Genomic DNA, 25,462 nt, shown 5'->3' with positions numbered 1-25,462 from the left:
ACTTTCCTACTTTTGGGAAATAGTGAAGCAGATGTTTAGTAGAGTGTTCAAGCTGCTCTTTTCCATGCAGTAAAAATGAGAACGGTCGAGTTACAAAAACAACAAAAAGCGTTGTTTTATGACCATAATATCAGAAAATAATCAGTTTTTACTAAGGTTGCAAAAGCACCTTAAAGGTAACTTTAAAGTGATCCACACAACTCTTGCAATATATTTCAAGTTTTCTGAAGCCGTACAACAGCTGTTGTGTAAGAGCTGAAAAAGTCTTCATGAAATGAATCTGCCACTACTTCCATTACATCATGATTTTTAGTCGTCATACTATACTGATTATGTTTTTCCTCTGCTGCTGCTCTCAATTCTCATTTGTAGGGATGGATCTATATTAAAATTCTGCCCAATTAGATTAGCCAGTGCTATTGCCGTTTACCAGCAAATGTCCATTTTTTGTTCAATTTTTGCTAAGTGAAACTATGGAAAACTAAACTTAATTTTAGTACTGCAAGTGAATTGTTAAAATGGGGAATCTAAATGTATCTATATTTAAAATATTGAATATTGATGAAATTCTGTTGTGTGTGTTTTATTTATTTATGTATTTATGTAATTTTTTTTTTTTTTTTTAATCAATCAAAATAATCAAAAAGCATATCTTATTTATCTTCAATTTAGCAACAGTTTATTACAATTTTAACATGAATTACATTTTTTTTAAGACCATATGTAAGCGTTTTTTTTGTTTTTCTCAAATTCATTTTTTTTTTTTTTTTTTTTTTACCAAGTTCTGTGTTTTCCATTAATTTTGTAGATTCCATTTGAATGGTTCAGTTAAATTGTAATAATCAAAAGCACCTCTAATTAATTGATGTAATAAATTATTTTTTTATTTTACCCAGTAATACTGTGTATTTATATTTTTGTCGTAAATATATAAATAATATATATAAAAACACACACACACACACACACACATACACACAAAACTCTGTGTTCTGGATTCTATTTAAATAATTCCATTAAATTGTAATAATCAAAAGCACCTTTACTTAATTGATGTAAAAAAAAAAAAAAAAATTGTGTGTATGTATGTAATTTTATTTTATTCCCCAGTAATACTGTCTATTTACGTTTTTCTGGTATATAAATTCTAATAAATATTAAGAATTGTTTTCTCAAATATTTTATTTTATTTTATTTTATTTTATTTTACTTTATTTTGCTTTGTTTTATTTTATTTTACTTTATTTTATTTTCCCCAGTAATACTGTGTTGTGTATTTACATTTTTCTGGTAAATACATTGATAAATATTGCTTAAACAATTTATAATAATTTTATTATAGTAGTTCTATCATCACATTAAGTAATGTTCCTGTCACAGTTCCTTCAAGTTAAATTGAACTTTTGTTTGGCAGGTTGCTGTAAATACCTTTAAGTTTCTGTTTGTATATTATATGACAGTAGTTTTTCTCAAAAGAAACGTGTGGCAGTAGCAGTTCTAGAGATCATGTTTGTGTTAATTTTTTGTTCACGTTTGTTTTTAAGCGGCAGAGGCTGAAAACACTGCAAGCACCATACACAGTGTGTAGTAAACAAAACCGCGTGTCTGTGCCGTTCATTCACACAGAGACACGCAGAACATGCAGAATTCATATTTAAATTGTATTTTTGCGGCTTACTGTTCACAAACACTAGTCTATATCACTAAGTGCACGGATCTACTTTTGATTTATTCATCCATATTTTCCTCGGCATTCTGTGTTATGCAGTAAATTCTGTTTTTATGACTAGATTCCGCGATTCTGTTCATATTTTCTGCAATGCAGAAATCATAGGGCCCTACTGATCAGCAATACAAGGTTGATTTAGCTGATTTGAGAACGTATGATTTTAGGAGACTTTAAATAAAGGCTCTCAAGTCATATAACTACTTTTATGTCATTTTTGAAGCTTGGCAGTCCATCTTGGAAAAAGCAAGTCATCTGGGTTTGTACTGATATGATTGAGTGTATTTGTTGACTGCATTTTTATTTTGACAGGATTGTCCCTTGAAAGACTAGCTTTTGTGGTAGAGTCTAGTGGTTGACGCATACTTAAATGGCACTCCTTTTTGCCTCACCTGAGACTTTGAATAATTATTCTGTTGAATAGAACAAGAAAGAAAAACATGGAACTGGGAGGGGAATCAAGGAGAACTAGATTGAAGCAGACATTTTTTGCATAACGTCACAGTGAGTCACTACAGGCCAGACAAAACCGCCTGCAATGACGGCTGCAGAGTGAGAGCTCTACGTGTTGAGGATGAGCGCTGATCTCTTTATCTGCTGTATTGAGTTACTGCAGTGAATCACTCATGTAGAGACTCATTAGGTCAAAGTACACGCCAAACCCTGTCCTCCACATTGATTTAGAAAAGACGGCGGCTTCTGTTCTCTGCAGGTATACTAACACAATTAAGATTGTGTCTTCAGCCTGTAGTTGATAAACGTTCGCAGACCTAATGGCAGTAGTCCAGTGTTTTGTTCTTGCAGGGCTTCTGATGTCTCCAAAGTGTCTTGAATAGTGTTGTTATCAAATCTGGTATATAACAAAAAGAGGGCTGTAATTTACAGGGCTATAGACTCATTCTACCAAACAAAAGATGGATTCCTTGATATTCTTTATTGTAAAGCACAACAACAATAAAACAAAAGGCTACAATGACAAACTAGCTTGCATAACGTTTATTAGGAAAAACTAATAAGACGAGGCATAGTATGTGGTGTATGCCGTATTATTTTAATAATAAATCACAGAACGTTTAGCAAACACTGAGAAATCTAAAATAAAATAAGTAAATTAATAAATGAAGAGAGCCTCCATAGCACAACATGAGGTAAACAGCAAAGATAACAAGCTTTTTGAAATGAAAACAAAAAGAAAAGTAAAGCTAAACTGGCAGTGTTAACATGTTTTTTTGTTTTCCCCCACAAGAATACCAACATGTTCACCTTCTTTGGTTTAAGAAACTGTCTTTTACTTTACTTTAGTTTGAAAACCAAGTCCTTCATTCCTTCACTCGTGATAACGCAGCAAGTATAAAACAGGTTCTACACCCAAAGTGCATGCACTGAATTCACCTCTCTTCACGTGGTCAGTAAAATCTGACTCCTGCTACAATGTGCCATGGCACTGCAACACTGCAACGCGTTGTATGGAGCAGACGCTTTCTCAAATTCCACACATTCTCAAAAAATTGACGCAAATGCGATTCCTACATTTATCTCAAACAGCCTAGTGATACTGATTTTGCAAATTTTATTGGATTTATAGGGCCCTATGTTTTATTTTTTTCAAATTCCATTTTTTTTTTTTTTTTTTTTTTTAATTCCTTTTTTTGCCTTTTTAATTTTTCTGGTTTCTGTTTTTTCCTCCTCTTATTTATTTATTTTTTTTTATTTATTTTTTTTTTTGCTTTTTCAAGACTGTTTTAATGGTTAAATAAAAAAAAAAATATTAACCAGACAAACAAACCATATTTAATTATTTGAAATCGTAACACTTACACAATTTAACAGCAATTTATTAAAAGGTAATCAAAGATAACAGTTTTAAGGTCCTGTGGAATGTTTATTTACTTTTTTTTTTTTTTTTAACCAAATTCTGTTTTTTCCATTAATCTTCTGGATCCCATTGTAATGGTTCCATTACATTTTAATAATAAAAAGCATGTCTAATTAATTGATTTTATAAAGAATAATTTATTATTTTATTTATTTATGTATTTTATTTTTAGAAATATGTGTATTTACATTTTTTTGGTAAACCTGGTAGTGGTAGTGGTGGTAGTAGTAGTAGTAGTAGTAGTAGTAGGGTTGTCAAGCGGTACCGGGTTCGGTACTTTCGGTGCTGAAATTTTAAAAATGTGCATTTCCCTGGCACATTTGAATGCTGTTGAGCCGATTTTTAAACATCGCTGATTGGCCATAGTGTTCACGCACTCAACAGACATGACTGTGATTGGCTACAATAAGCGCTTCACGCTCCTCACCGAGCGCTCACAAATAAGCATAACGGGAGCGTTTGAAAGCCACATCTGTCAGCGGATCCGTCTATGTGCACATGTATTAGGGATCCGCTGACACACGTGGCTTTCAAACATTTTTAAAATGTCAGTACCGAAAGTACCGAACCCGGTACCATTTGAGTAGTAGTACTAGTAGTAGTAGTATCATTACTTTGTGTAATATATTTCTGTTATAATTTCTTAAAGTAAACTGAAATTTTATTTTGACGGGTTGCTGTGAAGACCTTTAAGTTTCTGTTTGCAGATAATATGATGGTTATTCTCAAAAGAAACTGTAAAAAGATCATTAAGTGACTCAGAGCAGTTTTAGAAAATGTGAAAACATAAAGCGTCACGTTTCAGTATGTGTGTAGTAAACGAAACCACGCGTCTGCGCCATTCATTCACAGAGAGACACGCAAAACATGCAGAGTTCATATTTAAAGTCCTTTTGTCGCTTAATATTCATAGAAACTATTCTATAGTACGTTTTGATTCAAGTGTACTGACATACTTTTGATTTATTCATCCCATATTCTGCATATTCCAGGTCATTCCATGTCAGTAAATGATATGACTCTAGTAAATTCCATATTTCTGACTGGATTCTGTGAATCCATCTGCATTTTCCATGGATGAAATCATAGGGCCCTAAATTATCAGGTAGAATAGGCTGAAAATTAGAAAGGAATTCAGTGATTATCTACACCATATGCCTGAATTTTTCAGCAGAACTTATTTTATTTTGCTTTATATTATTTTTTAAATTGTGTTTGTTATAAATACAGTGCAAACTACAAACATTAAAATAATCTAAAATAATATAACAAAAAATATTCCCGGTCATATACATATACATGCATACATTATATATATAATTTTTTTTTTTTTTTTTCTTTAAGATGTATTTCTTGGCGTTCTTGGTGTTTTGGGACAGTATAGAGCTGACAGGAAGTGAAGTGGGAGAGAGATGGGGGCGGAATCGGGAAAGGTTGTCGATCCGGGATTCTAACTTGGGACACCCGCAGCGCAGCGGTGCTGTATGTCGGTGCGCTGCCTACACAGCTATTGGTGCCGACACAAATTTGTAATTTTAAGCCCTGTAATCACACTCAGTGTTGAGCAATTAAGGCCCAAAGCCAGTTTGGAATTTTACAGTGCATATTCCGAGTGATGCAACCCTTTCCATGTCAGGGTTGCACAGTTGCTTAGCACCTGCCTCACTGTATAGATCTGTACGTCAGAATCACTGTGAACTCTGACCTTTGATCCCCTAGGACCTCACGGCTTACGTACATGATCTCTCCTTTGTACACGAGTGAGTGCGATGGTGACAATCGCATTGCAGCGTCCACTTTGGTCACCCGCTTCCTGTCTCTTTCTCCATGTACCTCCCCTGCATTTTCAATCAGGTCAAGCCGACCGCCTTTGTGGAAACGTGTGTCTAAAAAAGGAGAGAGGGAAAGAGGACAGGAGACACCGAGGGAGGAGGAATTGTGGGGTTTCTGAGCACTCAGGGTTCGGTTTGTTTTTGTAATGAGGTCAGTTATCTGCTGCGGTTAGGAGCCTTACAGATAAGAAGCATGTGTGTGATTAAGCCTCTGTTTGAGTTTGTCGTCAAAGTGGACCTTTCAAATACTTTGATTCATGCCCAAACACACTCCAGAGGACATCAAAGGGGGTCGAAAAGCGGAAAACAGCAGCAGGGCTCGTAATTCGCCCTTAGTGTGCAAAGTTAGCACCGTGTTCTTTGCTGAAGCAGCACATTGTGCTGTGGGCAGGTATGCGGGTGTGGGTCCACGTGAGGGGAACGCTGTTCCTCCACCGAGGGTAAACACACATCATGTGATATGTCCGAGGCAAAGTACAGGGAAATTCATGACTCCACTTAACATTAGACGACTGGACGGTCACAAATAGCTAGTGGACAGAAGATAGCAGAATAACATTGGTCACGCACGGAGGTTTTGTGTTTGAAAGTCAAAGGGAAAACAATGAAATCTCACAGAAATGTTTATATCGTAGATTTATGAATAGCTCCTGCCCAGTTTAAAGGAATGTTTTCCACAGAAATTAACTTATTTTTATGCTGTTCCAAACTTGTATGACTTCTTTAAATGGACATGTTTTGAGGAATATTCACTAGGGATGGGCGATATGGGCTTAAAAATAATTATCACAATAATTTCTGGTATTTATTGCGATAACGATATCAATGACGATAATTCATGGAAATCCGTTTCTTTAGAGAAAAGTATTATCTTAACTATTTTTACCCAAAATAGGATGTTGTAGGCATTACCGAGTACACAAGTAATGCAAGGACTGTTTAACTTACTGGAATGTTAATCAAATTATTTGTAGTTTCTGTACTGGAAGCCCCTAACATTAAGACAAATTCCTTGTGAAACACACTTGGCAGTACAGCTCTTTCACATTGGGAAGCCAGAGGGCGCCCTTGCGCTGAAACTCCACATATGATTTATAATAGTAGTAGTAGTAGTAGTACTGACAACGCTTCAGGAATCTCTAATCCAGTTATTGCTGTAGCTGAATAAAATGCAGATAGAGGAATTTTAACTGAGGAAACTTGAAGACGATTAACATACGATTGCTACAATATATGGTTTGTCTGTGTTCTTCAAGCGATCTTAGGTATTTTTATAAGGATAACGTATGTTTATAATGAAATGCTAATAGACATAGACTTTATAATACTATAAAATAGTACGATTTCTGCCTCATTCTGTGATACGGAGTCACGTCTGATCGCGAAAGGTTATTTCAAACACTTGACTATGTTATTAAGTTAGTTTGGAGAAAAAGCATGTCAATAAATGATATCTTTGTCGGACAGTAGGTTTGTAAACAGACTCAAACACACAAATCTGCATCGCACACTTGCTACTAGTAACAGTTAACGTTATTCAAGGCTCAGACCGATTTTTGTCGTACTGCACAGTTTTGACCAAACCAGTTTCAGATTGGAGCTCTTCATTTAGCGATATACTAGTTTTGCGTCCGCCTTCAGCATGTCACTCCGTACTGTCGCACATAGAAATATGTCAACAACTAGACTTTATCGTTATTGTCGCGGGAAGACTAATTCTTATCGTGAGGAAAAATTTTACCGGTATATCGCAAACGATAAGATATCACCCATCCTTAATGTTCACGCAGCTATTTTCTGTGTAGTGGCTGCCAGGGAGGAAGAAAATTATTATAAAAGTGGTCTATAACCACTTAATAGAAAGTGATTTAATAGAAAATAGAAATTAATCCTTTTATTCAGTAAGGATGCATTAAATTGATCAAAAGTCACAGTAAAGACATTTTATAATGTTGTGGATTATTGTTTTTATTTCAGATAAATGGTGTTCTTTGAAACTTTCTATTCTATTCATACAAATGTATCACAGTTTCCACAAAAAATATTTAGCATTAAATATAAACTTTTTAACATTAATAATAAGAATTAAGCAGCAAATGAGCATATTAGAATATCTGAAAGATTATAATGACTAGTAATGACTAATGAAAATTACCATTTTTTTAAAATGACGTTTTATTAAAATGGATTTTACTGGATGTACTGTATTTTGTCTAATAAATTTGTAAAAGTTTTATTTTTAATAAATTGTTTTATCTAATATTTTTTCCCAAATTTAGTTTTATCAACCCCAAAAAAAGTTTTTTTTTTGTTTGTTTTTTTTTTTTTTTTTTTTCTAATTTAACAGCAATTTTTAAGTTTTCTAATTTAACAGCAATTTTTAAGGCCCTTTATTTTAAGGCCCAGTTATTTTTTATTAATATTATTATTTTTTATTATTATTATTATTCGTTTTTTTAAATGACTTTTTAATTTACATTTTTAAATGTATTAAAATGGAAAACGGGTATTATTATTATTATTATTTTTTTTTTTAATTTTACAGTATTACTGTATGTACTGTATTTTTTTTCTAATAAATTGAGCCCTGGTGAACAGATAAGTCCCTGTGGGATCTGTTTTATTTTTTCCAAAATTCATTTTTTTTTTCTTTCCCAAATTTCGTTTTAATTTTTCTGGATTCAGATTTTTTTTTTTTAAGTAATTTTTTTAAAGTCTGTTTTAACGATTAAAATAAATTTTATTAATCAAAAAGCTTGTTAATTAATTGAAATCATGAAACATACAGAATTTAACAGCAATTTCTTAAAAGTTTAACAAAAATGAAATTTTAAAGCCCTATAAAAAAAAAATTCCTAAAATTGCATTTTTACGAAATCCTGTTTTCTTTTAATGTTTCATTCAATTTTCATAATCAAAAGCAACAGGAATTAATGATTTTGATTATTGCTTTTATTAAAAAAAAAGTAATTTCTTATTATTTAATTTAATTAATTAATTTATTTATTTATTTATTTATTACTGTGTATATACATTTTTCTGCTAAATAAATTCTGGTAAATACTTTTTCTGCTAAATATTCCTTCAAAAAATAATGCTTTAATCATAATTGTATTAGCAGTAGTAGTACTGTCTTTACATTAAGTAATATATTTCTGTCACAGTTTCTTCAAGTTAAACTGACATTTATTTTGACGGTTCCTGTCTGTTTATAAACCTTTAGTTTTGGATCCTTGGTAACAAGTTAGTTGTTTACTTATGTCAGACACCAATATCACGGTCACTGCATTATCACAGCATTCATGCGACTCCTCCCTGACCGGTGTGTCTTCCTTCAGGCAGGGTGTTTGCCGTCCCCACCCCACATGAATAACATCCAACAAGACACTCCTTTCCAACCTGTCCCTTTCCTAATATTGAGTCACTCCCCCTTCAGGGCAGTCACCCTTGACATTTTTTGGTGTGCTGCAGTCTTATGGCCTACATTAGCCGGTTCTTGAGTGCCATCTCTCTTTTCAGGCAAAAAGTCAGTAGTCTTAAGTCTCAGCGTTTTCTTTTTCTGATATTCGGAGGCATCAGAGATCAAAAGCATCTCATTCAGAGAGTTTCTTTCCCCGTGGGGTTTCGGTCTAAGTGGGCCACGAGTGCATGAGATGAATGAATAAATGAGGAAAATAAAAACGGTCAAATTCCCCACAGTCACTAAATCATGCTGAGTTTTAATTTGTTTGTATGCATTGGCTAACTCCTCATCTTATCCGTCTAGGTTGCTGTTGTGAAGATGAAACACACCGAGCGTGTTTACGCCATGAAGATCCTCAACAAGTGGGAGATGCTAAAGAGGGCTGAGGTAAACAGATTTCCGTTCATGGCTCATCATTTGTTTTTTGTTTTTTTTGTTTTTTTTTCAGGGCTTCAGCTGCAACTGAAACCGAAAAGGTGTTGAAAATAAATCTAGCATTTTAAAAAGTAGTTACCAGAATTTTTAGACATTTATATATGGTTTCATCTAGTGTTATCCAGTTTAACAGCATTAAAGTTATTTAAATGTTAAAATTGATAGCTGTTAAATTTTAACAAATACATTTTTAAAATAAATATTAAAAATATACTGTCTTTGTTGTTTCTACATTAATTTGAAGATTGAATGTGAAATTATTGCAATACAAAAGTATATTTAAAAACTTTAATGTTAGGTGAGATTAATCGAGATTAATCGTGATTCATTGATTAATTTCAGAAAAAATGTGCGATTAATTTGTTTTTGTTTTTTTTCCCTGTCTTTATGTTGTTTCTACATTAATTTAAAGATTGAATGTGAAATTATTGCAATATGGTAGTATATTTAAAAACTTTAATGTTCAGTGTGATTAAATGGAATTAGTCAAGATTTATTGTGATTAATTTCAGAAAAATGTGATTAGTTTTTTTATGTCTTTATGTTGTTTCTACATTAATTTAAAGATTGAATGTGAAATTGCAATATGATAGTATATTTAAAAACTTTAATGTTAGGTGCGATTAATCAGGAATCATTGTAATTAGTTTCAGAAAAAATGTGTGGTTAATTAGTTTTTTTCTGTCTTTGTTGTTTCTACATTAAAATATTGCAATATAAAAGTGTATTTAAAGAACTTTGTTAGGTGAGATTAATCGCAATTCACTGTAATTAATTTCAGAAAAAATGTGCGATTTGATTATCCCCCTCCCCCCCGGCTTTATGTTGTTCCTACATTAATTTAAAGATTGAATGTGAAAATATTGCAATATAAAAGTATATTTAAGAACTTTAATGTTAGGTGCAATTAAGTGAGATTAGTCAGGATTTATTGTGATTAATTTTAGAAAAAAACGTGATTAATTAGTTTTTTTCTGTCTTTGTTGTTTCTACATTTAATTTAAAGATTGAATGTGAAGTTACTGCAATATAGTAGTATATTTAAAAACTTTAATGTTAGGTGCGATTAATCAGGAATCATTGTAATTAGTTTCAGAAAAAATGTGTGGTTAATTAGTTTTTTTTCTGACTTTGTTTCTACATTAATTTGAAGATTGAATGTGAAATTATTGCAATATAAAAGTATATTTGAAAACTTTAATGTTAGGTGCGATTATTTGGAATTAATCACGATTAATTGTGACTAGTTTCAGAAAAAAGTGTGGTTTAGTAATTTTTTTTAATCAGTTGACAACACTTGTTTCATCAGATGAACACATATGACTAGTGTGTCAGCTATGATGTAAATCACAAACAAATGATGAACAAATGATCTTACGAACAGATTCTTTTTAATGAGTCATTTGAAATTATGCACAAATCATACTTCAAGGGAGTAACACTTTGAATCAGACTCGATCATTCAGTGAATATTTTAGATGATTACTGTATCCTTGAAATGAACTATGAGCACTTTAGGTATGTCAGACTTAATATTAATCTTATAAGTGACTAATTGTTCATCTGACAATGTGCAATTATTAAAACTAAGCCTAAAAAAGCCAAAAATTTCCAATATTGAGCAATTCTGTAATTTGGCAACTAAAGCGGTGTTGTAAGAGCCAGTTACTCCTGATTTGCTAGTCTTGGTTTTTCCATAAGGTCTCTATAGCATATTCCCATTAGATCTGCAAAACGATTAGTCACGATTAATTGATTCAAAATAAAAGTTTGTTTGCATACTATATGTGTGTATACTGTGTATTTCTATGTATATATATATATTAAAAATATATTTGTATGTAAACACTTGTGTATAGTTTATATTATTTTATATATACATAATAAATATACACAGTACACACATATTATGTAAACAAACTTTTATTTTGAATCGATTAATCACGACTAATCATTTGCAACTCTAATTCCCATATCTTATGTATAGTCAGTACGAAGCTTCTTCCTAATGGCTCGATGACTGCAATCTAACCCTGAACTCTGTAGGAGAACAAGGTCATTTTCCTTTCTGCTCCTGTTCTTTCTTGCCCTAGTTTCAACCCGATCAATCCTGACAGTGCCCACGGGCCGCCCACAGGCATGTCAGGAGATCTTTTGTCGCTTGGTTTGTCAGTAATCCTCTTTGAGCTTCACTGGGCTTGCTTATTCCTCCTCACATGTCCAGAGTCCCAGTTCAAACAGATATAAGATCTAAGACTGACATCTGAAATGGGAAAGTCGTGTACGTCATCACTGCAGGTGGATGTATTTTAATTTATTGAATGAGTTACCCAGTCATTCTTGAGCTCTAAAAACACAATTAATTAAAAATGAGGGACATGGTTTAAAAAACTAGTTTCACAGAAACTCAAAGAGTTAAAGCAAAATGGAAGAATACGCTTTCAAATGTAGGTATAGTTTGAAAAGAATTTATTTTATAAGGTTGTCAAAGCATAGTGTAGGATATAACAAATTTTTAATTATTTTTTTAAATGTTTTGATAAGAAGTGTCCTTATGTCTTATGTAGACGGCGTGCTTTCGAGAAGAGAGGAATGTCCTGGTGAATGGAGACTGCCAGTGGATCACCACCCTGCATTACGCTTTCCAAGATGACAACTACCTGGTATGCGTCTCCGTCCCTGTATATACTTATTCTAATAGGTCGTAAATGAATGTTAGCAACATGATATAAATCATAATCTAAATTATTAGCAGTAATGCAGTGTTTTGTTTATAATCTAAAAAAAAGATTTCTTAAAATTGTATTTATAAGTTAGCTTTTGTTTTGAAAATTTCAGTTTTCACTTTGATTTTAGTTTAGGTTTATATGAATGTATGTGCTTTTGTCATTTATGTTATGTTATGTTATATTTTATATTATATTATATTGTATTAATTCCATTTAGCTTTCATTTAATCTTATTTCAGCCGAAATAAGATTAAATAAAAATAAATAAAATTAAATAAGATCTCACCGAAATGAGAAATTCTTAAGTTTTGGATCTATTATTTATTTATTTTTAATTTATTTTTAATGTTAATGTTTATACTTTAATTTTAGTGTAGGTTTATGTGAATGTATGTGCTTTTGTCATTTATTACTATTATATTATATTATATTATATTATATATTATATTATTTAGCTTTCATTACTTAGTTTTTGATCTAATATTTATTTATTTTCATCTTTTAAATTGTTTTAGCTTTCATTTAATCTTATTTCAGTTTTAGCCACAGAAATGAGAAATTAAGTTTTTAATCTATTATTTATTTTCATCAATTTTTTTATACTTTACATTTTAGTTTAGATTTATGTGAATTTATGTGGTTTTGTCATTTGTTACTTTTATATTATGTTATATACTATATTATAATATATTCTGTTTAGCTGTCATTTAATCTTTGAGTTTTAGCCTTTTACATTTTTTAAAGAAACATTCAAAATGTTACTTAAAGTTTTGGATCTAATATTTATATATTGTCATCAAATTTTCGTTCAGGTTTATGTGAATACATGCTTTATCATTTATTTTTCTTTTCTTTTCTTTCCTTTTCTTTTTCTTTTTCATTTTCTTTTCTAATAGTTCCATCTTTCTTTTTTACTTTAATTTTAGATTTATGTGATTGTATGTGCTTTTGTAATTTATTATATTATATTATATTATTAATTATATTATATTATATTATTTTACTTAGTTTTTTAACTTAGTTTGTGAATTTATGTGCTTTTTTTTTATTATATTATATTATATTATATTATATTATATTTACCTTTCATTACTTAGTTTTTTATCTAATATTTATATATTTTCATCTTTTAAATTGTTTATTTTAGTTAACAACACTTTAAATGCATAAATAGCATCCATTCATCCATTTATTTAGGGTAAACTATCTAATAAAATTAATATGTTATTATATGATGTTTAAATAATTATCAGTGAAATGATGTATAAAAAAACTGGCCATGATGAAAATGTCATGTTTATCAGAGTGACTGATGATGATTATTTGTAACGAAAGCTCTGATAGCGCAACCCTGAAACGCACTAATGCAGCATACAGTAGGATAAGGCACAGTGCGTTCTGTGTGGTTGTGTGATAAATATTTGTTAATCATACTACTCTTTGATGTTGTTCAGTTGATATTATGAAGTGCTGACTCAGTGTTTGTGTAATTGAATGGCGCTGTGTGATAAGAGATGATAATGTCTCCTCTTGCAGTACTTGGTGATGGATTATTACGTGGGAGGCGACCTGCTGACTTTGCTTAGTAAATTTGAGGACCGACTACCAGAGGACATGGCCAAGTTCTATGTGGCAGAGATGGTGCTCGCTATCCACTCCATCCATCAGCAGCGCTACGTACACAGGTGACATGGTTGTGTGTGTGAAGGGAGAGTTAAAGAACGCACTTGCAGACTTGATTCATAGCTTTAACCACAATTTTTGATTTACCATTCAGTAAAAGTCTGTAAAAAGCAAACTGTGGTTAGTCACTTTAAATATCTGATAACCCCTTCCTGTCCAAGGAAGCCAGAGTAAGCTGCGATGTGGGCCAGACTTTATGCTGATAGTCAAGTTTTTTAACGCAAGACTAGATCCAGACAAAACGACACGCCAGACAAGGTTTGCCCAATGTAGGATTCTGCCCAAGTGTTTGAACATGTACTCACAAGCCAGGCAAAGTGGTCACTGGCCCTGTGTGAGTAATGTGCACACTGGAGATCAACAGCACCTCACCCACATGTCCACTCCCACAAGAAGCATTTAATGAAATGACCGCAGATGGCTGTGGTGTTCTGGGCTGCAGATCTGTTCAGGTTCAGGGGCCTCTTCCTGGCTGCTTGTCCTGGACTGCCATCCGGTCCAGCTGAGTCCCCTCTTCCTTCCTTCTGTGGAAGCTTCACCTCTGATACAGTAGCGATATTCAAAAAATGAACATTTACTCACCCTCAACTTATTTACAACCCATAACGACATGTTTAAGTGTTTTTAAAATAGATTTAAACTTCTTATTCTAACATAAAAGGTCTTTAAAGTGTTTTGAACCATTATGCTTTGACAAAGTATCTGTCAAACAAACTAAAACTGAAAGCACAATTACTTAATCGCTTCAAGTCTGTTTTGCAGATGATTACAGCATTTCACTAGATTTGTAGTGAGATGTGTTTTTGTACGCCTGTTTTCACTGAAGCTGGAGTTTTCCTTCAAAATAAAAGCTCTACTGCCATTTCCGTCAAAATAAACGCTTAAAATTGCTGTATGAATTGCTGACAGCTAGCGATTTGAATGGGTAACATTGCTGCATTGCTGAATGGCTGTTGAGATTTTAAAGTCCAATAAAGTGCATCTATTCATCATAAAAAGTACTCTACACAGCTCAGGGGGGGTTAATAAAGGCCTTATGAAGCGAAACGATGCATTTTTATAATAAAAATTCTCTTCAGAAGGACTTTATTAACTCTCTGAGACTTGTGGAGCACTTTTTATGATGGATGGATGCACATTATTGGACCTCGAAATATCAACACCCATTCACTGCCATTATAAAGCTTGGAAGAGCCAGGACATTTTTTTTTTAGTGTAACTCCAAATGTATTCGCCTAAAAGAAAAAAGTCATATACACCTAGGATGACTTGAAGGTGAGTAAATCAAGGGGTAATTTTTATTTTTGGGTGAACTATCCCTTTAAACTACATTTATGATGTTCCTATGGTGCTTGTTTCTCATTTTTTGGGTTCAACAAGATCAGCCACCTTCAGCTTTCGTTTTATGGAAAAGGGCAGCGCTAACTTTCTTCAAACATCTTTTTGTGTCGAAAGTGAAGCATACTGGTTTGTATTAAAGTGAGGGTGAATTATTAAAGGCATATTTTATTTTGAGGTGAACTGTCCCTTTAACTCTATTCCCACAACCAATCCCGTCATTCTCACTTAGCCTGTCAGGCCAAAGCAGCTGAGTAAAGTCATGCTAGCGCTCGTAAACACACGCGTGTCCACGGGTACATCCCTTCGTGCTTATACTGACACCCAGTGAGGTTGTGAATGGTGTTGTGTCTGTGTGATGAGTTTTGACACCATGTTTATTCTGTACCCGCTGTGCTCGCCATGGTGCCAGGGCTGTGAATCAGAGGGCACTGTGTGTGTGGCCCAGTCGTCGAGAGACAGGGACTGAGTGTGTGAAGGGGGGAGGGTGAACAAAGGCAGGCTGTTTACATGGAGAGCAGGGCATGGCTGGGCATGGAGAAACAGCCACCCTGGAGAGCAGCCGCAGGGTGGGTTGCCCACTGGAGTAATAACACCTCACATCATAGAGCAGCGTCAGCTGTGTGATGAATGGCACTGAGTGCCATGTTTTTTTCACGTCTCTCAGAGCCATCTTTATAGAGGTGCTTTGGTGGGTCGTGCCCTAAAAATGAGCCACAGGTCTGTGCTGAATACTAAATTCGAATAATTTGCAGCCTCATGGAAATGCATGCATTAGCTAACTATTGATATGTACGCTACCAGTCAAAAGTTTTTGAACTGTAAGATTTTTATTAAAGAAGTCTCTTTCTGTTCACCAAGCCTGTATTTATTTGATCCAAAGTACAGCAAAAACAGTATAATTTTGAAATATTTTTACTATTTATAATAATTGTCTTCCATTTTAATTTATTTTAAAATGTAGTTTATTACATGTGATCAAAGCTACATTTTCAGCATCAAATTAATTTGATGCTTGGTGAGCAGAAGAGACTTCTTTAAAAACATTAAAAATCTTACTGTTCAAAAACTTTTGAATGGTAGTGTATAAAATTCTGTATCGCAGTTTTTACAAATGTATTAAGCAACATAACACTGATTAAAAATAAGAAATATTTCTTGAGCACAAATCAGCATATTAGAATGATTTCTAAAGGATCATGAAAATTTGGGTTTAAGTGTAAATTACATTTTAAAATGCATCTTTGGAATCCTAATAATTTTTCACGATTTTTAACTTTTTCTTCAGCATTTTTGTGTATTTGAACCCTTTCCAACAATGACTGTATGATTTTGAGATTCATATTTTCACACTGAGGACAACTGAGGGACTCATATGCAACTATTACAGAAGATTCAAATGCTCACTGAAGGAAGAACGGTGCATTAAGAGCCAGGGGGTGAAAATGTTTGAACAGAATAGAGAATGTGTCCATTTTTCTAATTTTGCCTAAATATCATATCTTTTTTTTAATTTAGTTCAGCCCTTCAGAGGCTACAGAAGATACTTACATGTTTCCCAGAAGACAAAATAAGTTAAATGTACCCTAATCACAAAATTCCAAAAGTTTTCACCCCCTGCTCTTAATGCATCATGTTTCCTTCTGGAGCATCAGTGAGCGTTTGAATCTTTTGTAATAGTTGCATATGAGTCCCTCAGTTGTCCTCAGTATGATAAGATGGATCTCAAAATCATACAGTCATTTTTGGAAAGGGTTCAAATACGCAAAAATGCTGAAAAACCAAAGAATTTGTGGAACCTGAAGGATTTTTCTGAAGAACAGCAGGTAGTTTAACTGTTCAGGACAAATAAGGGACTCATGAACAACTATCACTAAACAAAAACACGCAGCTGTGAATCATTTTAATAACAACACAGTATTCAGAAATTCAGTGTATGTAAACTTTTGAAAAGGGTAATTTTTATAAATTCCACTACTATTTTCTGTTCTGGACTATATGTAAACATCTTTTAAGTGAAATATTTTAATCAGATTAGTACTAAAGCAAACAGTAACATGCATTTTGTATGATCCCTCTTATTTTGGTAAAATTAACATTTTGTGGATTCTGAAAGGGGGATGTAAACTTTTGACCTTAACTGTATTACTCTTTTTAGCTAACAATAAAGAATTGTATTTTATTTGTTCACAGCATATTAAACTAATGTTAACCATTTTTAATTCATTTTAAATGTATTACTTCAAATTGCAAACCAATGTGAACAAATGAGACCTTATTGTAAAATGATGCCCATTATTTTGGAGCAGATTCATCAGCCATTTAGTGTAATCTAGCCAACTAAGGCAGATGCCAACCTGGACAGGTTGCGTGATATACCCTCATTCTCAAAAACCAAAGCTACAGATGGTTTGGAAGAAAAATTATATGAGTTAGACTTCATAAAATACACGTTAACATGCAATGAGTATAAACATGGTTTCCGCTGACCACATTGTGTTTATGCAACTACTGAGAGCATGAAACCACCGAAATATGAGAGACATTTAGAAACCAGACTTGTCAATTTTCCTGGTCATTCTCAGTGAGGTTGGTAATTTTACATATTGTTGGGCCCGTGCAGTTCATTTTAATATTAATAGTTAGCAATCTTTCATTTTAATTACATATTAATGTGTTAAACAGTTTGGGTCATCACCTGATGTCCTAAAGCAAAACCGGTTAAGAACCACTGCTTTTTAAAGCTCCTCATGAGTTATTTCATGCTTAAATGCTGTATTTCATGTTCCCACAGGGACATCAAACCAGACAATGTGCTACTGGACATGAACGGTCACATCCGTCTCGCTGACTTCGGCTCCTGCCTGAAGATGATGCAAGATGGCACGGTGAGTATGTGATGAAGGGCTCAACTTTGAACTCGGGTGTCAGTCTAAAACCACAGTCAGTTTGTCATCCTTGCAGGGTGGTCTCCATCTGTTTGGTGAAAGCACTGCCCTTGCCTTCTCCTCTCTCTCTCTGCTCCTGACATTAATAAAGCTGCTTTTGGCCCTGCTGCCTTAGAAGGGGAGGGCTAATTAGAAAGGCCCGTCACTGCCCACCCCTCTGGCTCACAGACTGATGATTCACCATAGCGCACCGATAACAAGACCAAGGCCAAAACAGCTTTTATCTACTGCTCTGTGTGTGTGTGTCCTCTGCACCAGCAGCATGAAGAAGGGCTGCACATGTGCCGTTTTTCACACCAACTTAACATATCCCTGCATATTTGTGGATGTTACTCCTATATTTAGATGCTGAGTAAAGGAGATCTTTGTGCAATTATTCAAAACAAAAGCAAAATCGTAATCAGTTCATAGTCAATACTGCTCCACACAGACTCATTTCTGCATATGCTGTGAGTTTGAGGTGTTTATAATGTGTTTGAAAATGCAACATGCACCAACCATCTTCCCAAACTTGTAATTAAACAGCTGTTGTCAGCATAAGAGAAGCTTTAAAGGCTCCCAGCGGTTTTTAGCAAGAATATTACGCAATATTATCAATATTGAAAACAGTTATGCTGATTTATATTTGTGTATAAACCGTGTGTGTGTATATATATGTACATTAGAATTCTTTGAATTGGAAGTTCTTAAGAACAGCATTTATTTGAAATGAATCTGACAGCATTATAGAAATCTTTCCTGCCACTTTTGATCAATTTAAAAATGTATATATAAATTTTACATTTAAATTCCAAATGCAGACATTCAGTATGTGACATCAGTTTCTGTGATCCCCTGTTCAGGTCCAGTCGTCAGTGGCTGTGGGCACCCCAGACTACATCTCCCCTGAGATCCTGCAGGCCATGGAGGATGGCATGGGGAAATACGGGCCGGAGTGTGACTGGTGGTCTCTAGGCGTCTGCATGTACGAGATGCTCTACGGCGAGACGCCCTTCTACGCTGAATCCTTGGTTGAGACCTACGGGAAGATCATGAACCATGAGGTGAGATGCTCTTTTCTTGTGTTTTTTGGTATTTGTGAAGTTTACATGTTCTCCACAACTGAAAAACAAACAGCCATATATACAATTGCACATTTGCATGCAGGAATTAGACATTTCTTGTGACGCAAAAAGCATGAACCAGAGTGAATCCATTTAAAATGTTTATTTATACCCAGTGAAAATAAAGCTTAAGCTAATTATAATGACAAATGACATCCTGGCTGTAACTCCGTTGGGACACATGGTTCATAAAATCAGGACTGCCCTAATTTTGTCGCTCTTGTGTAGTGGTTTAGGAGTGGAAAATCTGGAAATGTTGATGTTTAAAGTAAACTGGTCTAATTTGCACTATTTAGGAGCGTTTTCAGTTTCCCTCTCACATCACGGATGTGTCCGAAGAGGCTAAAGACCTGATCCAGCGGCTGATCTGCAGTAGAGAGCGTCGGTTGGGTCAGCACGGCATCGAGGAGTTCAAGAAGCACCCTTTCTTCTCCGGCATCGACTGGGAGAACATTCGCAACACAGAGGCACCGTACATCCCTGACGTCAGCTCTCCCTCAGACACCTCCAACTTTGATGTCGATGATGATGTGCTGAAAAACCCGGTTGGTTTAACTCTGAAATGCAACATAAGCCTGAAATCTTGATTGTACGAGAGTGTCCACTTGTTTGTATTTGACCTTTGACCACTTCTGTTCGCTCTGCAGGACATCGCTCCCCCAGTATCTCACACGGGTTTCACCGGGCAGCACTTGCCCTTCGTGGGCTTCACCTACACCACAGAAAGCTGTTTCTCAGACCGTGGCAGCGTGAGGAGGGTGGCGCTGGCGGATGGAGGCGCCGGGGAGGATCTCCAAGATGGGGGTCTGCAGGTGGAAGCCTTTGAGAAGAGGATTCGCTGTCTGGAGCAGGAGAAACAGGAGCTCAACCGCAAGCTGCAGGGTAATAAACATACAGTTGAGGTCAAAAGTTTGCATCCTCCTTTCAGAATCATTAAAAATGTTAATTGTTTTGCCAAAATGTAAGGGGGATTGTACAAAATGCATGTTATTGTTTATTTAGTACTGACCTGAATAATATATTTCACATAAAAGATGTGAAAATAATAGTTGAATTTATAAAAATGGCCTGCTTCAAAAGTTTTCATCCCCTTGATTCTTAATACTGTGTTGTTACCTAAATGATCCACAGCTGTGTTTTTTTTCTCTGGTGATAGAGTCCCTTGTTTGTCCTGAACTGTTAAACTGTCCACTGTTCTTCAGAAAAATCCTTCAGGACGCACACATTCTTTGGTTTTCCAGTTTTTTTATTTTTTTTTATTTTTTTTTTTGTGTATTTGAACCCTTTCCAACAATGACTGTATGATTTTGATCCAAATCTTTTTTACACTGAGGACAGCTGAGGGACTCATTACAGAAGGTTCAAACGCTCACTGATGCTTCAGAAGGAAACATGATTCATTCAGCCGGGGGGGTGAAAACTTTTGGAATTAGAAGATCGGGGTAAATTTAACTCGTTTGTCTTCTGGGAAACGTAAGTATCTTCTGTAGCCTCTGAAGGCAGTACTAAATGGAAAAAATATGATATTTAGGCAAAATAAGAAAAATGTACACATCTCCATTGTTCAAAAGTTTTCACCCTCGGCTCTTAATGCATCGTTTTTCCTTCTGGAGCATCAGTGAGCGTTTGAACCTTCTGTAATAGTTGCATATGAGTCCCTCAGTTGTCCTTAGTGTGAAAAAAGGGATCTCAAAATTCTATAGTCATTGTTAGAAAAGGTTCAAATACACAAAAATGCTGGAAAACCAAAGAATTTGTGGGACCTGAAGGATTTTTCTGAAGAACAGTGGGCAGTTTTAACTGTTCAGGACAAACAATGGACTCATTAGCCTTAGAAATAACTCAACCACAGTATTAAGAATCAACTGTAAACTTTTGAACGGGGTCATTTTTTTTTGTAAATTCAACTATTATTTTCTCTTGTGGACTATATGTAAACATGTTTTATGTGAAATATCTTATTCAGGTCAGTACTAAATAAACAATAACATGCATTTTGTATGGTCTTTCTTATAACATGCCTTCAGATGTTTATTTTGTTCCGAAACTGGTAGTAAAGCAGAGGAGGCAATCAGTTCACGTGCCGCTTCTCTTATACTGAGGCGCTACAGCGATCTGTCACTCCACATAAAACCGTGCCAAAATAGTATTTATTATTTGAATACTGTAATAAAATGGACAGAATTTTAAATCTAAGACTTTGTTTCAAATCAAAAGTAACAGCACAAAGCTTATTGCATTTATTGGATGGGATGCGTGCTAAAATGTTCCATTTATTAACTGAAAACAGGCTAGACTAATCGATTCTTGGGATTTAAGAATCAATATTGTTTTGTAAAAATAAGAATGAATTCAAATTGTGAAATCAATTTTTTTTTTTGTACCCAGCCCTATCACCCAAAAATGAAAATTGTCATCAATTACTTACCCTCATGTCATTCCAAACCCAGCAGACTTTTGTTCATCTTTGAAACACATATGAAGATGTTTTTAATGAACCTAATATATTTCTGCCCCTCTATTGTAAGTCCATTCAAAAACTTATTCCATTTGAATTAAGCATATGTGAATAAAAGCCTAAATTATTCTGTTCTCTTTATGAACTTTTTGAAGCAACAAAGTTTGCAAAGTTTGAACTCTTCAAAGTTCATTTTTGGGTGAATTATCACTTTAAGCCGTTACATAATCTATTTAGTATTAGTAGTTTTGTTTCATTTTCTAAATGCATCAGTGAAATGTATTCTGTGTATCTACTGATTGTTCCGCATGTGATTTCCTAGAATCCACTCAGGCTGTTCAGTCCCTCCACGGCTCTGGGCGTGGAGCCGGCACTCTTGGTCGTGATAAAGAGATTAAAAAACTCAACGAGGAAATCGATCGGCTTAAAAAGAAACTGGCAGGTAATGTGTCTCCCAATCCTTGTCAATGGATATGTGATATGATAAAGTCTGTTATGAGTCGTGTCAAAGCACTACACACACGCCTACGTTATAGATGAACTGTGATCGCACTTTCAAAGAAAAGTGCCGTGAGAAGTCTTTGTGCCAAGATTGCGAGTCAGCGCCACTTCCTCTTATCAAAATTTCTTAATTTGATTATTTGGCTGTACGTTTGTGTTAGCTAATCAGTCGAATCCAAGATAACTCTGAGTGACTTGTTCCTCACCAGACTCTGATAGGCTGGAGCACCAACTCGAGGAGGCAGTGACTCTCCGACAGGACTTTGAAAGTTCTTCCACCAAACTAAAGGCCCTGGACAAGCAAGTCAAAGCTCTCAAGCTGGAAAAGGAGGATATACATAAGGTATGAGTGACTGGAGAGTTGAAATTCCGGCCATTCCTGTACGCAAGAGTTGCTTTCTTATAGTACAAAGAAATTACTCCTACAAATTCAGCCCCCTAAATGTTTCCATCCTGGATGGGAATTAAAAGTCATTTTTGGTTCCTCTTTAGAATTGTAATTCCTTAAGAGTTCCATTAATGACTATTTTTGTATGTTGAAGAACAAATATTTGAAAAAAGAAATAAATGTAATTTCTTAGGCAATGATAAAATGCATTTAATCTTGGTAAAGGAATTTATCACCAATGATTTTTTTATTATGTTATTAAATAAACAACCAGTCATAAGGGTCGATTTTTGGAAATTTAGATTAGCTTAAAGCTTAATAAGTAAACTTTCTATTGATGTATGTTAGGTTTGTTAGGATAGGACAATATTTGACCGAGATGCAACTATTTGAAAATCTGGAATCTAAATGTTTAGAAAAAAATTAAATACTGAGAAAATCACCTTTAAAGTTGTCCGAATGAAGTTCTTAGCAATGCATATTATTAATCAAAATTTAAGTTATATTATATTAGTTATATTAATATATTCACAGTAGGCAATTTACAAAATATCTTCATAGAACACGATCTTTACTTAATATCCTAATGATTTTTGGCATAAAAGAAAAATGCATAATTTTGACCCAGACAGTGTATTGTTGGCTATTGCTACAAATATACCCGTGCTGTTTAAGGTTTTGTGGTCCAGGGTGTGTCCAACGATTAAAAAAGTGAATTTAAGTTAAATAGAAATTCACCTTTTTTAAAAAAAAAGAAAAAAAAAAAAAGAATAACATCTCATTTTGAGTCTAATTTTGAATTATACATTTGTGTGTAGGATTCATTTTTATTAATTTATTTATTTTTGCCATTATAATTTTTCAAAATTTAAAATCCAGTCAGTAAGTGTTGGATGTACATTGCAATTCAAAATTTTGGGATCAGTAAGACTTGCAATGTCAAAAAAACAGTAATATTGCAAAATGTTATTACAATATAAAATAATGTTTTTGTTTTTAATATACTTTAAAATGTATTAATTTATTTCTGTGATACAAAGCTGAATTTTCATCAGCCATTACTCCAGTCTTAAGTGTCTCATGATCCTTCAGAAATCATTCTAATATTTTGATTTATTAGAATTCTCTGTGTTGGCAGCAGTTGTGCTGCCAAATATTTTTTGGAACCTGTGATGCTTTTTTTTCAGAATTCTTTGAATAAAAAGGTAAAAAGAACAGCATTTATTCAAAATATAAATCATTTCTAACAATAGTCCAACTAGTCTTTTTTTTTTTATTTAGAAATTTAACACATCCTTGACGAAAAGTATTAATTTCTTTTAAAAAAAAGAAATAAAAATGTACTGACCCCAAACTTTTGAATGGTAGTGTGTATTGTCAGAAAAGATTAAAATTTTAAATAAATGCTGTTCTTTTTAACTCCTTATTTATTAAAGAATACAGAAAAAAGCATCAGAGGTTCCAAAAAGAAACCATTTCCAGCACTGATAATAAATCAGCATGTTTTCTGAAGAATCATGTGAAACTGAAGGCTAAAGTAATGATGCTAAAAAATCAGCTTTGCATCAGAGAAATAAATAATATATAAAATTGAAAAACCTTATATTACATTGTAATATTTCACAATGTTACATCTTTTTCTCCATAAGAAAGGCAATATCTGTTGCAACTTGCATTTCATTGTAACTTTAAACAGCTCAGGAGAGTAAATTGTAAGGTTTGTTTAGTTTTACTAAAAGATAATGTTGCATCATGCTAATTCAGTAAAATAAATTAACAAGGTAATAAAGTAAGTATGCTTTTCAGAATAAGAACAGATTCTCAGTTCTCAACTCTGCTGTAAAGAGATACCGAGGTGTAAAAATCCCTTGAACACCTTCAGAATAAATGTCGTCATATGCTGTGCATAAAACAGATTACGTGACTGCAGACATAAATGTCAGAGAACCGTTCTCCTGTCCTCGTGCTGAAGATTACATGTCCTTTTCAGCTTTATTCAATCAGGAAGCTCATAAACACTGGCCCGCTTCATCAAGATTAATGTCATCACCCCCTTACACATGGCAGGTCGAGAGTCTCACCACGTATCGCATTTTTAGCTAATCGAATTTGTCGGCCCGTTCCACTTGACTGTTGACCCCTTGGCTCGTACCCGGCCAAACTCTTTACAGCTGATATACGAGAACCAGCCCAGCCTGTTTTCTGTCAAAAATACTTCTTCCATGTTAATTTTACGTGTGCCGGTTGATATCGTCCTTACGAGCGAGTGTCCCGTTCTTTTAGCGCACAACTCCCAATTCTCCTGACGATTTCTATTTCTCACTCAGCCTCTTTTCAGTCCTTTCTCTCCAGGCGCGGCTGCTCTTTCCTTTTTCTCTCCTTCCACTTCTCCTCTCACACACTTTCAGTGCTTGCGTTTTCACATCTTCTCGTGTTTTTGATCTCACCCCTTTCATTTAATCTGTTTCTCTTACTTTCCAGCAACTGGTGGAGTCTCTGGATCGCCTGAAGTCTCAGACCAAGGAGCTGAAGGACGCCCACCAGCAGAGGAAGCTGGCCATGCAGGAGTTCTCGGACCTGAACGAGCGCATGGCCGAGCTGCGTTCGCAGAAGCAGCGTCTGTCGAGGCAGCTGCGGGACAAGGAGGAGGAGATGGAGGTGGTGATGCAGAAGATCGACGCCATGCGCCAGGACATCCGCAAAACCGAGAAGGCCCGCAAAGAGGTGAGCGGCATGATTGAAAGGGGTCACGCGGCCCCTCTTGTAATGTTATGACTGTTTTGGATCTGTTTTTAAAGTAAATGGAGATGAATTGTCAGGGGCTTTCAATCAGGAAGACGTATTCACGATGCATTTGTCATGCTGGTATTCCGAACCGGTGCCGTGCAGCGTTTATTACTCTGCGTCGTCATGTTAACACCCCTGGGGCTGACGGAGGGCACAGTCAGATGAAAACAAGGCCCAGGAATGCGCCACATTTTT

General features: G+C 34.5%; 1 protein-coding gene across 4 annotated transcripts in view; it reads left to right on the top strand.

Annotated features, from left to right (window-relative positions):
• Nucleotides 1-25,462, top strand: part of cdc42bpb (CDC42 binding protein kinase beta (DMPK-like)) — a 90,180-nt gene that overhangs the window by 30,192 nt on the left and 34,526 nt on the right. For all 4 annotated transcript variants that reach the window (XM_051137991.1, XM_051137992.1, XM_051137990.1 and 1 more), the window contains exons 3-12: nucleotides 9,201-9,284; nucleotides 11,900-11,995; nucleotides 13,598-13,746; nucleotides 17,877-17,970; nucleotides 18,873-19,073; nucleotides 19,430-19,678; nucleotides 19,781-20,015; nucleotides 21,914-22,033; nucleotides 22,302-22,435; nucleotides 24,962-25,204. In XM_051137991.1, the coding sequence (XP_050993948.1) occupies nucleotides 9,201-9,284; nucleotides 11,900-11,995; nucleotides 13,598-13,746; nucleotides 17,877-17,970; nucleotides 18,873-19,073; nucleotides 19,430-19,678; nucleotides 19,781-20,015; nucleotides 21,914-22,033; nucleotides 22,302-22,435; nucleotides 24,962-25,204 (1,605 nt within the window). The remainder of the gene's footprint in view (nucleotides 1-9,200; nucleotides 9,285-11,899; nucleotides 11,996-13,597; nucleotides 13,747-17,876; nucleotides 17,971-18,872; nucleotides 19,074-19,429; nucleotides 19,679-19,780; nucleotides 20,016-21,913; nucleotides 22,034-22,301; nucleotides 22,436-24,961; nucleotides 25,205-25,462) is intronic.

The sequence above is a fragment of the Labeo rohita genome, chromosome 20 (genome assembly GCF_022985175.1).
Source record: "Labeo rohita strain BAU-BD-2019 chromosome 20, IGBB_LRoh.1.0, whole genome shotgun sequence".
Classification (NCBI taxonomy): domain Eukaryota; kingdom Metazoa; phylum Chordata; class Actinopteri; order Cypriniformes; family Cyprinidae; genus Labeo; species Labeo rohita.
This window is presented reverse-complemented; position numbering and strand designations above follow the sequence as displayed.